The sequence below is a fragment of the Sander lucioperca genome, chromosome 24 (assembly GCF_008315115.2).
Source record: "Sander lucioperca isolate FBNREF2018 chromosome 24, SLUC_FBN_1.2, whole genome shotgun sequence".
Taxonomy (NCBI): domain Eukaryota; kingdom Metazoa; phylum Chordata; class Actinopteri; order Perciformes; family Percidae; genus Sander; species Sander lucioperca.
Genome location: NC_050196.1, coordinates 3474884 through 3492896, shown reverse-complemented (window position 1 = coordinate 3492896; position 18013 = coordinate 3474884). Strand labels below are relative to the sequence as shown.

The following is an 18013-nucleotide window of genomic DNA, read 5'->3' as shown; positions in this document are numbered from 1 at the left end:
ATATAATATACGACTCCACTGGTTGCAAATAAAAGTCGGCGTATAGAAGGCTATTCGAAAATTACCCTACTTCTCACTTAACTTATTACCTTAGTAAAAAATGTTGTAATGAGTTTATGGTCTCAATTGCTAGTTTCAATTGAAGATAAATTAGGAGATGCTTTAGGGCGTGGCTACATGCCTACCTGTCAATCATGGTAGAGGGTTATCAATGCGTATCCATGGCGCTGTGTACATTAAAATAAATGCTGTCCATGTTTTCATCTTAAAACTTTGACCCTCTCACTGTGTATTTTCACTTTATCAAAGTTGATTGGAACATTTTTGTCTTGTTCAGCGTGTGGTAGCACCTTGCCAACCAAGCTAGCTAGCTAGAATTAGCGTTAGCTAGTAGCCTACCTTAAGGGAAAGTTTGCTGATTTTCTGGGTAGTGCGGTACAATGCAGATAAATGTTACCCACTGGTAAAACTCTGCCATAAAGCTCAATGACAAATCACATAAAGACATATTTGACTGCTATAGTCTTGACCTCTGCAATGCGTCAGTGATGAAGTTATTGATAAAGTTATTTAAACATTTTTAACAGACAGGTGAAGTGTTTTGATTGATGGCCTTTTTTAGAATAAATCAAGCGTTGTGCTGCTCAGGAGGCAATGATGATTGCTCTTAGGACGTTTTCACACCTATAGTTTGTTTGCTTTGGTCCGAATCAGTTGATGAGTTTGTAAACTTGGAGCGATTTCCCCTTGATTCGATTTCGTTTCACACCTGCAAAATGCGTCATGACAAACCATGCAAAGTCCCACTTATTGGTCAGATCTGCGGGTGGGAGGATGGTAGCAAGAAAGTAAATACAGGAAGAACGTCCTGTGTTGTGGACTAGTGCATGTTTCTTGCATCTTCATGGTCGAGACATCGCTCTGTTGTGCTGGTGTCTGTTCCAACTTTAGCGGTGGCTGGTTTGACCACAAAGATGCAGTGACAATGCAAGCTGCTACAGTTTGCGTGTTCTGCCGCATCGCAGATTGCAAAGCAGTTTTGACTACAGGAGCCATTGAGCTCACACTTGTGGAGTACACATACAGTAGTTGGTGTGGTTCAAGGTCGGATCACGTTCTCACCCCAAACAAACTGCTCCAGAGCTCGATTAAAAGAGTGCCAAGGCCACATCATCAAGGAGGTCTCGGTAAGCTTGTTTGATCCACTTTTGGTGTGCATCTGAGTGCGATTGCTACATTCCCACCTGCCCAAACGAAAGGGGGAAAATTCAATTCAATTCAATTTATTTATAGTATCAAATCATAACAAGAGTTATCTCAAGACACTTTACAGATAGAGTAGGTCTAGACCACACTCTATAATTTACGACCCATATTAAGAAATATATATATATATTCCAGAAATTCCCCCAAGAGCAAGCATTTAGTGCGACAGTGGCAAGGAAAAACTTCCTTTTAGGGAGAAACCTCGGGTGGTGGGGAAAACTTCCTTTTAGGGAGAAACCTCGGACAGACCCAGGCTCTTGGTAGGCGATGTCTGACGGTGCCGGTTGGGGGTGTGATGAACAGTGGCAATAATAGTCACAATAAAGATAATGGAACTATGACTAGAAATAGTAGTTGTTGTGTGGCCGGGTTAGCTCAGTTGGTAGAGCAGGTGCACATATATAGCGATGTAGCAGCCGCAGGTTCGACTCTGACCTGCGGCCCTTTGCTGCATGTCATTCCCCCTCTTTCTCCCCTTTCATGTCGTCATCTGTCCTGTGGAATTTGAGGCCTAAAAAAATGCCCCAAAAAAAAAGAAATAGTAGTTGTAGTAGTTCATGGCGTAGCAGGCCATAGCAGGACGTAGCAGGGCATAACAGGGTGTAGCAGGGCACTGCATGGCAAAGCAGGACATAGCAGGGCATAGCAGGACGTAGCAGGGTGTAGCTGGGCACTGCAGAGCGTAGCAGGGTGTAGCAGGGCATAGTAGGGCGCGGAGCAGGACCACGGCGACAGCTGCAACCATGATTTAGGTGCCACCCTAATCCAAGGAAAACTGCTGGGCAAAAAAACAAGGACTCCGGGGAATGAGCTCCCCAGAGCTAAGTTAGTAACAAGCATTTCTGGGACATGGATGCACACAGATGCAAAGAGAGTGGAGAGAGGCGCTCAGTGTGTCAAAGGAAGTCCCCCAGCAGTCTAAAACTGTAACAGCATAATTAAGAGCTGGTTCAATGCAAACCTGAGACAGTTCTATAAGGGTTGGTAGATGAATCTGACGACTATGAAGAGAAGCAGAGTAGAGAAGGGGTGCCTTGTCTGAAGCTATACACCCTCCCCCGCCGGTCTAGGTGAACGCTGCAACTCCTCACTCCCTAACTATAAGCTTAATCAAAGAGGAGAGTTTAAGTTTACTCTTAAATGTGGTGTGGTCTGCCTCCCGAACCCAGACTGGGAGCTGGTTCCACAGGAGAGGAGCCTGATAGCTGAAGGCTGTGGCTCCCATTCTACTTTTAGAGACTCTAGGTACCACAAGTAACTCTGCATTCTGGGAGCGCAGTGCTCTAGTGGGACAATAAACTCTAGTGCGACTCAACCGAACTAAATGAGGCAGGTGTGAAAGCTCCCTTAGTACTGAAAACTGCAAAACTGTTTCAGAAATGTAATTAAAATCCAGATGTTTTACTACTCTTTTTGGATTAGCATTCTTGCACTTTTGTTGTGGTACATAATATTAAAAGTTTCTAACAAAACTGTCTTGGTTTTGTTACAGGTTGCAACAAATCCTAACCCAGAGGCCACATCAACAGCCAATCCTGCAGTATCCAAGATCAACTCCAACTCGAGGTGGTCCAAGATAAAGATTGTAACGAAGCAGGCCGGGGATGAATGCATCACCGCTTTAGAGATTGTCCCCCCTGTAGAGGGTGCCGAGAGGCATTCAATCCCAATCAGCCGTCCTAGGACTGTGGCAAGAAAGTTTGCAAGCATTGCTAGAAGCCAAGTGAAAAGGAAAAGACAGATGGCTGCCAGAGAAAAGAAAGTATGTTCATTTAAAACTGCATTAATATAATCTATACAGGCATGAGACATAAATGAGTAAACAATACACGTTGTGCTGACATACAGGTATACATTACATCAACGGCTCTTTGCTCGATTGGTAGTGGAAGAACACAAAGGCATATTATGAGTAGAATTAAGTTGTTTACCCTTAGATTATTGTAATGATGAAATATATATAGTTTGCTTTTAATTATTGGTTTGCCCGATTAAACATCAGAATTACAAGTTATTCAGCTTTATCCCTTTTCAGTGTCCCTAAATGTGTGAAAAAGCACAGTCTGAAGAGTAGGTGATACAAGCAAACTGTATCATGATGCAGGTTACATCTTCACTAATCATCCATACACAGAAAAGAGCAGTATAATTTATCATAACAACAAGCAAAGCTAAAACTATTGGTTTTGCATGGCAACATACAGTATGCTGCTGGTTTACAGGTGGGACTACCCAGTTTACCTGCGTGTCAATGGGGTACGGAGCAGCTGTTGATGAGTTGCTGTTGAGATGCAGTCACTTCACTTCATTAGTGTTCAAAATGACAGATGGCATTTGGAAATGTTCCTCTGAGCTTTTGAAATGACAAAGCGTGCATCTTAAACAACTTTTTTTCCTGATTTTGGTCCAGCAGTCTTCAAAATCACCACAGAACATATTTCAATTTCAAAATATCAGGGGGTTCACTGAGCAAAACTCAGAGGAGTGGCTCTTATCTAGGTAGAAAATTCAGCACTTTTGGAAGAGAACATTGTGGTCCCACATGGGGAATAAACACACTGGATCACTGCTAAAGACATTTCAAAAACGGTTATAGAACGGAATCACTACTCGCGTTTGGGAGAAGCAACCACGTGGCCCTCTTGCTGAGGTCAAAGTATGTAAACTAACTACGGCACATGCCCCCAGTGACCTGTGAGGTTATGAAATTGTCAAGCCAATCACAGGCCACCCTACAGTCTGCACTACACAACCACAGACAGTAAAATAAATGAACACAGCGACGCCATATACTTCGATGGAGACCAGTAAATTCACTTTTCCGGTGATGGTTGAGCGTACTGCGCAGCCTCAAACTGAGCTTGACGACGTAGATGTGACGTGAGCAACCTGTCTTAAAAGTAGGCATATGTAAGGAGATACCATAGGCACAGGCTAATTATTGCTAACTAAAATGCTAGTTAACATTATTAATTAAACTTAAACAACTAATGTAAGTCGAAACTGCCTGCTAGCTTCTCCTGACTATACGGTAATTTCTATACTGTGCGACAGAAAGTTGCATGGTTATGACACAATCGTGAGCCTATTTTAAAAAAAAACGTCTGCTACGGAGCCATAACGTGAGATACAACATAATGAAGCCTTTTATACATTGTTGTGTCTCTTTAGAAATAAACAATGGACAAATAGTCTTTAAACACTTCAGATGTAAAGTTATTCGCTGTCAAAGTGACGCCAAAATGAATGGGAGTCAGTGGAATGCTAACGGAAGGTGATGGCTTGTTAGCCTAGAATCTCCCCATAGGAGGTACACTTTCCGGATGCTCGCTTACCCCCTTGTACACAACGCAGTCTGGATCACGTTCTAGGACAACACTGTTAACGTCACTGATGACATCAATGGATTCACTGAGTCTGTGGTAGATTCAATATGTGAAACAACAGAAGCAACTGAACCCAAAATTTAAAATAAAAAGATTCCACAACAGGAACCCATGGATTACTAAAACCATCCGAGATGCCATAAACGCACTGCAGCCTACAAATTAAGAATGCAGTCTGGAAACAGACAATTATAAAGCAGCAGCCTACAATGTGAAAAGAGCAGTAAAATAGGCAAAAAAAAAGGACAACGGGAAGAAAGTGGAACTACAATACCAGGAGGGCAACTCCAAAAGCATGTGACAAGGTATAATAAATATGACATATTAGAAGACCATCCCCTTCGCCTTGACAAGTGCTGATGTGTCTATAGCAAGTGAACTAAACACATCTTATGCACGTTATGAGGCCATAGGCAAGCAAAAACAGCTAAAGCAGATTAGGGCTGCTGTCTCCAGGTTGGTTAGTTGATTGGTTGGTCAATATGCTCTTCTACAGCCAACTTCCCATTGGTCAGATAATCACTGGTGTTACTTCCATAAGGTCGCCTGTCCATGAAAGCATTTTTTCCCAGCTAAAAATGCCAGGCAGGCGCTCTTCTGAAAACATCCAGACTAGAGCGCTTTGGAGCATTAGCATTTTTTTCAGCTGAGACTCCTTTGTTGAGTATGGTTGCTATGATACGGAATATCCACGTAAATAAAAATGTCGGTGGCTATACATCCATGGTCGGCACCATATGTATTTCCATTTTTCTGTATTTCTGTACCACCAAACAAGAAGGTAGAGAGGACAGATATACTGTATATGGTCCAGCAGTAATAATTTCGTTGTTCGTTGTTGTTGTTCACCACTTGAACATGTAGGATGTGACGGGCAATGTGACAAGCTCAGCTTTTTACCCGAAGGTGAACATTTTGCGACATCTCTGCGACCAGAAAGAAACTCCAAACATGCAGCGCAGAATAGACGCTTATTTAAGAATGCTTGATTCTGATTGGCTGGGAGGAGGGCATTAACCCGGCAGGTTGCCCGCTGACTGAGCACAGCGTCATCAAATAGTAGATCAATACGCCGCTTGTATTTTTTTTCTATCACAGAAATTTCAAACATGAGGTCCATTGTAAAAATAAACCTTGCTTAAAAAAAGTTTCTAAAATGTGTCGGAAATCTATCGGAGGGTCAGTCGATACATAGTTTCGCAAGCAAGATACAATGTAGCAACTACGTTATTAAACTAACGTTAGTGATCAGATGCAGCCTTGTGTGGTTGCTATAGAAACTAATTTACGTTAGCTACAGTTGAGCTAACGTTATTCGCTGTAGTTTTAAACATTACAGTGTTTTAAAAATGGACGAATTCATTGTCAATTTTAATATATTTGGAGTAGGGAAGACATTTGAGGACTGGTTAAAGAGCGACGAGGACGACGGAATGACAAAAGAAAAAGACAAGGCCCAGGGTACCCGTTTCCAAGATCTGACAGATGAGGAGCTGCGTACACTTGAAGAATCAAACACAAAAAAGACAACTGCCTTTGCTATCAAGGTTTTCACCGAGTGGAAGAGCCACCAGGACAGATAGACTGACAGTGTGTTTGTTGTTGTCAGTTGTGTGGTTGCTATAGAAACTAATTAGCTACAGCTGAGCTAACGTTATTCACCGTAGTTCTAAAGGGGACTACTTTTTGAGGGAGATGAACTCAAAGAGAGTATACATTTAATAAGCATGCAATACGAATAAGAAAAAGCATACTTATTAAAGTATTTGAATTGTTTTATTATGTTGGCAAGCAAGAAGTAGAATAAACGGGATAATCACCTCAAGGCAGGGCAATAAACAGTTTGATATACCCGGCTTGTGGACGGCTTACCGTGGTAACCTTCCACAAGCCGGGTATATCAAACTGTTTATTGCCCTGCCTTGAGGTGATTATCCCTTACTTAGCGCCTCATCACGCTGCTGGTGTTTGTAGCATCCTGTAATTAAATGGCGCTCCCATTTTAAAGCAATAAAAACGTATAGTGGCCTCAGTAAAAAAAACATTTTGATGGACACACAATGCTACCAAGTGAAGTGCACTCTGGACGATTTAGTTGATATATATAGCAATTTCTACTCATGCATCATTGAGATCGTCCTGACAGGGAACATCACTGTCTGATACGGAAACCACCAACACCAACAGGACCGCAAGGCTCTGCAAAGAGTGGTTTGTTCAACTAAACACACAGCAGGCGATGCCCTAACTTGCCTAAAGAATATTTACACAAGGCATGGCAAGAAAAAGACAACAGAAACAATGTTATGTCTCATAGATTATGTCAAACTTTCTCAGCAAATTGATTTTCATACCACAGAGAAATTTAAAAAAACAACAACAAATTGCTGTATTAGTAGAGAAGATCATCAGTGTTCTTATTCTTTTGCTCAGTTAACTCTTCCTCTCTCTATTCTTCCCATTCTCTATAGGTGACCAAGACTATCTTTGCCATCCTGCTGGCTTTCATCATCACATGGACACCATATAACGTCATGGTGTTGATCTCAACCTTCTGCCAGTCTTGTGTCCCTGACACTGTGTGGGCTATTGGCTACTGGCTGTGTTATGTCAACTCTACTATCAACCCAGCTTGTTACGCACTGTGCAATGCCACATTCAAAAAGACGTTCAAGAACCTGCTGCTGTGCCAGTATAAAAATATAGGTACAAGATGAGATGGAAGGAGAAGACTTAGGGTGGGATTGATGGGGAAGGGGTAAACAAAACAAGAACGAGGGACAGAAGAAGGGAGAAATGAAATATTGTTTAAAAGGTGAGTAGAAGAGTGCTAAAGGGAGAGAGGAAATATTGTTGAAAGGTGAGTGGAAGATGGCTGAAGGGAAATGGATGACATAACTTAGTTGAAGGGTTCCTTCTAAAGAGTAGATACATATATAGGAGATGAGCAACTGTGGTTTATTCTGCAAATGAATGCCAGTCATACCTATTGGTACATATAGATTCAGATCGAAATGTGAGTGTAAACCAGTGATTCTTTAATCTGCCCAGTTTAATAATATGACAGTTGTGTTTCCGATATACACTACAGGAGTTCAGGAATAGTTTCACCACCCATTAAAAATGATGTGTCACTGCCTTGTTAATTATAGCAGCAACTCAAGCCATGGCTACAGTCATTATCACAGCTACATTCTGTCACAATCACAGCAAAGGCAGCAGCCAGTCAAAATGCAATATAGCTATGTTAACAAAAATAGTAACTAGTGAAGACTAGTTATCTTAAAATTAGCTGTAATGATATAGACTTACTCAGCATACTCACACTCAATTGTAAATAAAACATAATACATAATAGTATTCCATATCATAATGTATCCATGCTGTATGCACGTTAGAACTCAGCCTTCCTCTATGGATCAGAGGGAATGCATAAGATATTGCAAGGTACAGTAGCTCAAAACCAAACCAAAATTGCAAAGGAACGCAAAAGTAGGTCAGAAAAAAACAAAATTCTCTCTGTGAGCTTTTGGTGGTCATTTTCATTTAAGTGTAGGGCAGCTTCTTGCAAAGAAATCTTATCGTGGTGATCTTTTATTAATTTTATCTGATTTCATTATTGTTTATAAATGTTTAAAACACTGATTCTGATTGACAGCCCAAATTATGCAATTGCTTCTGATACCATAGATCATAGATGCCATAAAACTGAAAAAAATGAAATTAAAATATGAATAAATAAGATCTACATATAGAGGAGAGAAGGGATGACTGGGAGACTTTGACTGTGACTGAGGACAAAGCAAAAGTGGAGGAGGAGGGTAAGTTGTTATGGTGGAGGATAGAGGAGAAGGTAGAAGCAGTATGAGGGAAAATACAAGTAGCATACCACACTATGGCAGCCATGTTGTGAAGGTCTTTAACTTATGAGCTTAATAGCAGCTAATTATGTTTCTAAAGGAACTTTAATTCTTTACAACTTGATCACTTCATTAACTGTAGTGTTTCTCCCTATTTGAGACGTAGTAGTGATTTTCTCCTATTACCCATGTGATCAGTTTGTGTTTTGGTCATTCCAGTTCATACGCCATCAAATAACAATCTGATTTGACAAAAATCAAGATCTTGCTCTCAATAAATTTGATTTGCATACTACTTGCATGTCATAGAACCATAGAAGTTAAAAATACTAGAAGAGCTCACTCTGTGTCTCCAAATAGGCTACTTTACATTAGTCGCCTGCAGTTTGTTAGCCAATAGTTGTCTGCTAACGTGTTAATTAGCATATTCAAACATGATTAAAGGTATAGCCCCATTAGCAGTCCTTAGAAGTTGCAATGTTCAACCCCCAATCTGAAAGTTTTGAACTGCTGAGCCAAGTGGAACTAAAATTGTCCTAAAAAAGTCTGTTCTGTGGTACCCACCTTCATGAATATTATCATCTTCCGATGTATGTACTTCGAGATGTTTAATGAACTTTACAAATGCACTGTAATGCTTAACTCCAATATCAATTCTCCACACTGTTGCAGGAGTCCATAGGGGCCAGGTGGGCTGAGGTAGGGGTTGAATGCTTGGAGTTGGCTTAAATACAATATATGGTTTATCTAATTGTAATAATATAAGGGGCCGTTCGTTATTTATTTCAAGGGCCACCGGAGGAGTTTTGGGACTTTTAGTCAAAATAGACGTGACCCTCCCTTCGCCAGCAATACATTTTGGACGACCTTCCAAAATGATATGGAAAAAAGGGATGACCCTCATTTATTACAATTTATTGATGCCTTCTGTACTGGTTTGCGCTTGGCAAAGACTTTGTTGTGTGGAAACACAATAAGCATGGAAACTAAATGCACACGTCCTGCATTACTGCATTACTTCAAATACTAAGTTACTCATCTAGTAAACTAGTATTCACATGAAATAAAACAATAAAACATTGAGACCATTCAGCAAAGCACACTGGGTAATTCAACACTGGTTGCTATGGACTCGTCACTAGGCTTCCTCAGTCATTGTATATTTTAGCATATAGGTAAAGCTGCCAAAGCTGAACATTATCCAAAACTCAGACCAGCGTCAATTTGGGAGCTTCCATGCTACCACTCCTTCCTTCTCAAATGCCTTGAAAAGGCTGTCGTTTATATATATATATATAATATGTCAGCGGGACCGAAAGGATATTTGAGTCGGGTATGGCTGCAGCCTGGAGACCTCCCGTCTCATGCCCTCCCGGCTTGGTGCAGTCCGCAAGCTTTGACTTTTCAAAATAAAAGCTAGCGTCTGGCCCATTATGTTTTCGTACAGTGTTTTGGATGTTTTTTAACTAAACAGTACGGCAATCATTTCATCAGATGTCTTAGTTACAACACGATGGAGCTAGCAAAGGAGTTTTGTGTTTATATGTGCGAGCGGGATTAATTTAGTTTGGGAAATCCCACGGTCTCTAAAGCTACAGTTCAAATTGTTGGGTTGGGTGACCCTCCCCCCTAGACAAAAAAAAAAAATGATGACCCTCCCCTCAACAAAGAATAAAAAGACATGACCCTCCCCTATTTTCCTCCGGTGGTCCATTCCATAAATACCGAATGGTCCCTAAAGAGTAATTTTTAAATGTGTGATGATCAGGAAGTTTTCTTCTTAGTTCTACAACTATTTCTTTGTATTGAGTCATGAGACCTACATTTCACACTGTTGCCCTTAGGCCTCAAACACTGTTTCTTGAGGCTTCAGCCCATTAGAGAGGAGCTGCATAAATTTTTATATATTTCTTTTGTCCAAATGAAATGTTTGCCTACATGGTAGCATTAAATGAAAGTGCAAGAGTTCTACATAAGTAGGGCTTTTCCTCTGATGGCTATATCTTCATATGTCAAAATTCATGGAGAGAAATTTGTTTCTAATATTATAGTAGTAGTATGTACAAATTTGGCAGTATGGCCAGAGGAATTAGTCACCATGAAGCATCTGAAACACAGAGCTTTCATCAGCTGAGGACTATGGACGTCACTTAATTTTGTGGCAATCTGTCAGTTAGACTTTGAAATTTGATTTACCTAGTTTCATGATAATCTGGCCAGTAGTTGTAGGTCTACAAACTAACTGCACAATAAAGATAAAAACAAAAGCACACCAATAACTAAGCGACCCTGTGATTTGGACCAGTAGTTTTTCCGTAATTTTGCTGACAGACAAACAAACAAACAGACGAACTGTGTAACATAACCTCCTTGGCGAAGGTAACAATGTTACCGCTGTTACCTCAACTAATTAATGCTTTAACGTTACTTCATAGCAGCGGTGTTTATGTCAAGTGACTAATACGCCTGTTAGGAAAATAATATCTCTGCTGCAGTGTTAATTTCGTTAACAATAATAATGAAATATGTTCACCAATTACCCTTTTTCCCATGACGAGAAAAGATACCACTGCTGTGACATAATAATATTAGTGATGTCCAAATGAAGCTTCATGAAGTTTTGTGAACAGCTTTCTTCATTTTTTCTGAGGCCACTGGATGGTGCTCTTGGGTTAAAGAAAAGGCTCAAGGAATGGCATTTCAGTGTGCTTTCAACCCTTTGTTGAACAGAGAGCGCCATCTAGTGGGCTCAGAATATAAAGAAAATGGTTCATTAAGCTTTATATTAATCCAAACATCGGACCAGACCGGAATACCGAATTTTACCTCTAGGTGTTGCACTTGACTCAGAGATCCCATAATGAGAGCGTAGATACTCCAGTCCACCTGGTGGAGGGGAATGCATCTTATAGCCATGATTTTTTTTCCTGTAGTGTTAAAACTTTAGTCACCCCAAAAAACACGAGTACTTTCTAGTGAACAAACATAACGTTTGCCATTCCCTTTTCCCACTGCTAGTTGAATGTGATCTCCTTTATGGCACTGCTCGGCAGTAAATTGTGTTTAGCTTCCTCCACATCGCTGCAGAGGAGGGTCAGGCTAGTCCACACAGCATTCCGGGATGGGAGAAAAACGTAAACAGAATTTCCGGCGGCACCTGACCAATCCCGGGAATGAAACGTTGTTGATATAGACTAAGCTGAAGATAACGTTGTCAGTAGGCACTAGGTCTGTCCCCGACTAAGAATTTACATAGTCGAATTAGAATCGGCAAGTCTTGCCTATTGTTGACTGATTGTCAAATCATGTGCCAACTAATCTAAATTAGGTAATGTTAGAATGTTGGGGTACAATGAGTTAAAATAGTAACATATTCAATATTTTTTTAAATATAAATATAAAAAATATTTAGCTGCTAGCTGCTAGCAGTTGCCTACCCTGTAAAGTCTGCTCTTGGTGTTTTTTTCTTCTTCCTGTGAACCAGAGTGTATTTTACCGGTGTTTCTGACCGTTAGTAGCCGCAACTTGGGTGTGTGACATAACTATGTCATAGGAGGTGTATTGCTAAGAACCCAAGGAAACGCAGGGTAGAGTGTAAAGTTGATTGGATGAGCCGTTGATGCAAGCAGCAATACCAGAGGCAAAGCAGTCGGCCCTTTACAGACAGTTACGCTTTGAATGGGCACTGCACTAGTGCCAGGTTACAGTAAATGCAGAAGATAAAAGGGGACAGAGCTGCAGCTTGATTGTCGATAAGTCATACTCTAGTATCCATCATTGTTTGTTTGGAAGTTAAAGCTAAAGTGCGTAGTTTCTGCCGCCCCCATGAGGAATTCTAAGTAATAACAAAACTTTTAGCGCGTCCACATGATACAAGCCTTCCGTGACCGCGCACCGCATCATGCTGCCAGTGTTGGGGTTCTCTGTATTTGGGTCTGTTAAGGTCCTTGGATTGGGTTTAGTTTATCTCTGGTCATGTTTATTTTTTCACATCAGATTCGGTTTGCCTAAACAGATCCCAATTGGGTCCAACTGTTTTATAATGTTATAGTGTTATATGGTACAGTATTAAATGTTATTAGAGACTGCAAGGAATATTGTACAGTAACCGAGTTGGTTTGTTTCACATTGTAGCTGAAGCAATCATTTTCTCTTCTAATTAATTCCTGGCCTACTGGACAATTTGGTGAATACAAGATCTCTCTTTTGAAAATGTACTTGCTGTCACTAAATCCATCTGAACAGATGTTTTAGGATTAATTAACAAGGATAAACTTTACTGAACTGTTTATCTTTCTTTCCTCACACCACGCCTATTTACAGTGGTATCTTATGAAGGACAGAGTAATAACAACATGCATGTTTACAATGGAGTACGGTGTGTAGAGGGAGGGAATGAAACAAAAAAAAGAGGTAAGATGATGGGAGAGAGAAAATGGAGTACAGGTAGAGGGAGTGAGATGCTAATAAGAAAACATTTGGATGGGAGGAAATTACAGAGGGAGAGGGTAGAAAGAATGTGGAAGAGGGAATTAGGGAAAAGGAATTATGAGCCTGCTGAAGAAAATTAGGGCACAATGGGAGGAGAACAGAGGAAGTACAGGAATTCTTCATTAAGGGCTCCCATCCCTAATGCTTATGCTGGAGATATAGTCAGAGAGACAATTAGAAAGACATGCTAAAAACACATAAATGCATCTAAAATTAGGATATGAGGATAAAATCCTGTAACATCTCATTATTACAAAGAACTCTGCTGGTTTGGGCCGTTCTGTGTGGAGTTTGCATGTTCTCACCATGTTAGCAGGGGTTTTCTCTGGGTTCTCCGGCTTCTACCCACAGTCCAAAGCCTTGCAGGTTAGGTTAGTTTTTGACTCTAAATTGCCTGTAGGTATGAATGGGAATGGTTGTCTCTATGTGTCAGCCCTGTGATGAACTGGCGACTTGTCCAAGGTGTACCCCGCATCTCGCCCAATGTCAGCTGGGATAGGCTCCAACCCTCCACGATCCTGAATAGGATAATGCATGGATGGAATATTACCTGTTGGCTTAGGCTGTCCTTCTGATATTTCAGACATGAATGTTATCCCTTGTGAGGAATAGTGACAGCTGTTAGTTATTCAATCATTTGTATAAGGAATAATATAAGGGAATGTCGGGTCAGAATTTTGTGCAGGGTTTAAGTCAGACATTATTCGTGCCTTACAAGGATTTGTACAAGGCCCATCAAATGCAGCAATCACATCTGAGAAGTGAAATGTCTGCCAGTCAGCTGAAGTGTTAAAATATCCTCCATGGCTCAGCAAGACTTGGGCCGGGTTAATGTCTTCTTAAATTGTGACTGTGTCAGCTTAGCATGGCTCAGGAGCCTGTCAAGACCTATTCAAGCACCTATTGCTCACATTGAAGAGAAAAAAGGATACTAAGGGACTGTTTGTTATTTATTTCAGGGGCCACCGGAGGAGTTTTGGGACCTTTAGTCAAAATAGACCTGACCCTCCCTTCACCAGCAATAGATTTTGGATGACCCTCCAAAATGATATGGAAAAAAGGATGACCCTCCCCAACAATTTACTGATGCCTTCTGTACTGTTTTGCACTTGGCAAAGGCGTACAGATAGCTATTGTTTTTTTACAGCCATGACATACGTGACTAAACCTCTGCATTCTCATCTTACGCATCACACTACATTATGGTGTGGTGGCCATTTCAGTAGATTTACTCACTAACATTGTTGTGGAAACACAATAAGCATGGAAACTAAATGAACACTTCCTGCATTACTGTATTACTTCAAATACTAAATTACTCATCTAGTAAACTAGTATTCACCTGAAATAAAACAATAAAACATTGAGACCATTCAGCAAAGCACACTGGGTAATTCAACACTGGTTGCTATGGACTCGTCACTATGCTTCCTCAGTCATTGTATATTTTAGCATATACAGAATCTCACAAAAGTGAGTACACCCCTCACATTTTAGTAAATATTTCATTATATCATTTAATGGGACAACACAAGAAATTACACTTTGCTACAATGTAAAGTATTAAGTGTACAGCTTGTATAACAGTGTAAATGTGCTATATGGTGATGATGTGGGGTAATTCCATTTTAAGGCCAAGGGAACTTTATCAGGATGTATAGTATCCTGGAGCCATGAAATAACTGCCCTTTAAAAATAAAAATCTGCCTGCCTCTATGGGAATTTAACATAGGGGTGTACTCACTTAGACATTAATGGCTGTGTTGAGTTATTTTGAGGGGACATCACATTTACACTGTTATACAAGCTGTACACTTAATACTTTACATTGTAGCAAAGTGTAATTTCTTCAGTGTTGTCCCATTAAAAGATATAATGAAATATTTACTAAAATGTGAGGGGTGTACTCACTTTTGTGAGATACTGTAGGTAAAGCTGCCAAAGCTGAACATTATCCAAAACTCCATTTCTCAGACGAGCGTCAATTTGGGAGCTTGCATGCTACCATTCCTTCCTTCTCAAATGCCTTGAAAAGGCTGTCGTTTATATATATAATATCACCGGGACCGAAAGGATATTTGAGTCGAGTATGGCTGCAGCCTGGAGACCTTCGTCTCATGACCTCCCGGCTTGGTGCAGCCCGCAAGCTTTGACTTTCCAAAATAAAAGCTTGCGTCTGGTCCGTTCTGTTTTCGTACGGTGTTTTGGATGTTTTTTAACTAAACAGTACGGCAATCATGCTAATGAATAAAAATATTTTTTCATCAGATGTCTTAGTTACAACACGATGAAGCTAGCAAAGCAGTTTTGTATTTATATGTACGAGCGGAATTTATTCAGTTTGGGAAATCCCACGGTCTAAAGCTACAGTTCAAATTGTCTGGCTGACTAAATAGGGAGGGACCAATCTGCTAGCGATAGGGACTGAGACAGAGAGAGCTACATGGAGCTACATGGATAAATATGCACCAAACAAGCCACTTTGAAATGTTGCTGTTCTCACGAATACAAAAGTTGGGGGACCCTCCCCCCTAGACTAAAAAAATTGGATGACCCTCCCCTCAACAAAGAATAAAAAGACATGACCTTCCCCTATTTTCCTCTGGTGGTCCATTCCATAAATACCGAACGGCCCTTAAAAGTAAATGATGACGTCCTGTTCTTCCACCCCGTGACTAAGAAGGAGGGAATAAAACATAGGACAGACTCGAACCTCACAAAATCCTCAGTGAGTGTATGAGTATATACTACTATAAGTAGTAGACTTGTACATACTACTAGGCCAGAGGTGGGTAGAGTAGCCAAAAACTGTACTTAAGTAATAGTACTGATTTAGTATTTAACATAACTACTTGAGTTAGAGTACAAAAGTACTTAAGAAATATGTTTTTTTTATTTGATGTGGATATGACTGGAATTGTTTCAACCACATATGTTCAGGGAAAATTAAAGAAGTGAACATACATCTGTATTTATTTGTGATGAAATGAAGAGGCATCATCTCCTGATTAGATAACCTGTCACATATAGAACATATAGACACTATTCCAGTCACACAATATTACATTCGTATTATACTCTATTTAGTCCACCAATAAGAAAATATGTTATTTAATAATTGTAATTAAAAATAATTACATTATTTGCTTATTGTCTCACATATTATATCATGATTTGGCAATGAAATGAAATCAGCAAGTCATATGCATGTGCATAAAAGACTTTCAGTCTTGTCAAAAAGTAAATCTAAGTCTTAAACTTTGATCATTCCAGGATAGTCACATTCTCCATCACAGACAGCCACAGATTAGGTGTGAGCCCCCAACATCCAGGACATTAAGTCAATAAGATTAGAGAAGCCTCTTATCTTTCTGAAAATGTCTCATATCTAATGAATCATTTAGGCTAATTAGGAGATAAGGCTGTGATGTTTCATCATGTATTGCCATTTGTGTTAACTTCTTCACTTTGATCTGAGGAAGACCATCTGTGGTTGAAACATGACTGATATAATATCAGTCATGTCCACATTAAATTCAACTTTTACCAATGACCATGACTAGTTAAATGCACATTTTTAGCTTTAATATATACATTACAACAGAAAGAAGTAGCAGAAGCATTCGTCTTGAAGCATGGTATACGTTCCACCCCCGGGATTGCTCCGTTGCCGACGGAAATTCCGCCGGATTTCACTCATGTATGTAGATATCCATTGCCTTGGGCTTCCTTTGTGTTGGCATTTTAAACTCCGGTCAATTTATGACAACTATGGTTAACCTCATGAGTAGATCCTTAAAGGGTAAATCGATACAGCTAGCTAGATTATCTGTCCAATCTGAGTTTTCTGTGGCACGACTAAAACAACCTTTGAACGTATGCGTTTCACCAAAACAAGTTCCTTCCCGAGGCTATTTTGCAGAGGCTCCGCTGTGTGGACTCGCCAGACCCTCCTCTGCAGCGCTGTGGAGGTTGGTCTGGCAATGCAAGACTACTATTACTGTACCACAACAGACACACTTACTGGTGTACGTGCTTCACTGTACGCGTTAATATGTCGGTAAATGGTATCTGCTAGCGCTATTTGAAAAAAGCCACAACGTTTAACGGTATGCCTGCTTTGTCATCAGCCGTGCTGCTTGGAACAGAGTCGTGGAGGCATGGCTGCGGTAGATTAAACAAAGTGGCAACAGACCTGGGACCAGCTGACCACCTGCCTCTTGAAACTATAGTACGTATTGTCTGTCTCCCCCATGAAGAATTCTAAGTAATGACAACATCCACGCATCCACATGATACAAGCCTTTTAAATGAAATTCCTTCATTCTGACTAAAGTTTTAAGTTTTGCAACAACTCCACTTTGCTCTGGTCTTCCACATCATCATTCTATCAGCAGTTTTTGTACAGATACTGTATCTATCACAACATGTTCTGTTACTAAACACTGATCACTTCAAATGACTATAATTTAGAATATAATTGTATATCTATCACAACATGTAGAAACAGGGGAAGAAGTGAATCCCAAAGAGACGTTATGAAGTGAAAACATTTCCCTTTATTGTTTTTGTCCTCAGTGAGAGACACTGGAGACTCTGCAGGAACATTGCAAAAGCTTCTGGTAATTAGGGGTCCAAGCCTGAGTCTGGAAGAACAAACGGTAGCAAAGCTATGCCATTCGCACAGCAGGGCTGTGGAACCCTATTGCTTTCCTAAGGTTTCTTATTATTATTTTCCACCGATAAAACTGATGCTACAGCCTAAACCGTACATGGTGGGGGGTTGCCGTTTTCAGGACTGGTCCAGATCCCTGCAGGGACCTCAGACAAAAGAATACAGCCACTTCCACCGCTAGGTGGCGCTATAGCAGAAAAAACGTATTTGGCCTTATAACTCCCAAACCGTACATTGCACATTAAAAGTACACATATCCACGCATTCCCTAAATACAGCTGAATCTCCTGATATAGGCCACGCCCATTTGCGCCTATATGTTTATACGCGAAAAA

At 40.4% G+C, this 18013-nt stretch overlaps 1 protein-coding gene across 1 annotated transcript in view; it reads left to right on the top strand.

The window, feature by feature from the left end:
* Positions 1–9270, top strand: part of chrm4a (cholinergic receptor, muscarinic 4a) — a 57725-nt gene extending 48455 nt beyond the window's left edge. The window contains exons 6-7 of the mRNA XM_031302402.2: positions 2759–3028; positions 7124–9270. Coding sequence (XP_031158262.1) covers positions 2759–3028; positions 7124–7369 — 516 coding nt within the window. The 3' untranslated portion in view covers positions 7370–9270. The remainder of the gene's footprint in view (positions 1–2758; positions 3029–7123) is intronic.
* Positions 9271–18013: the final 8743 nt, after the last annotated feature.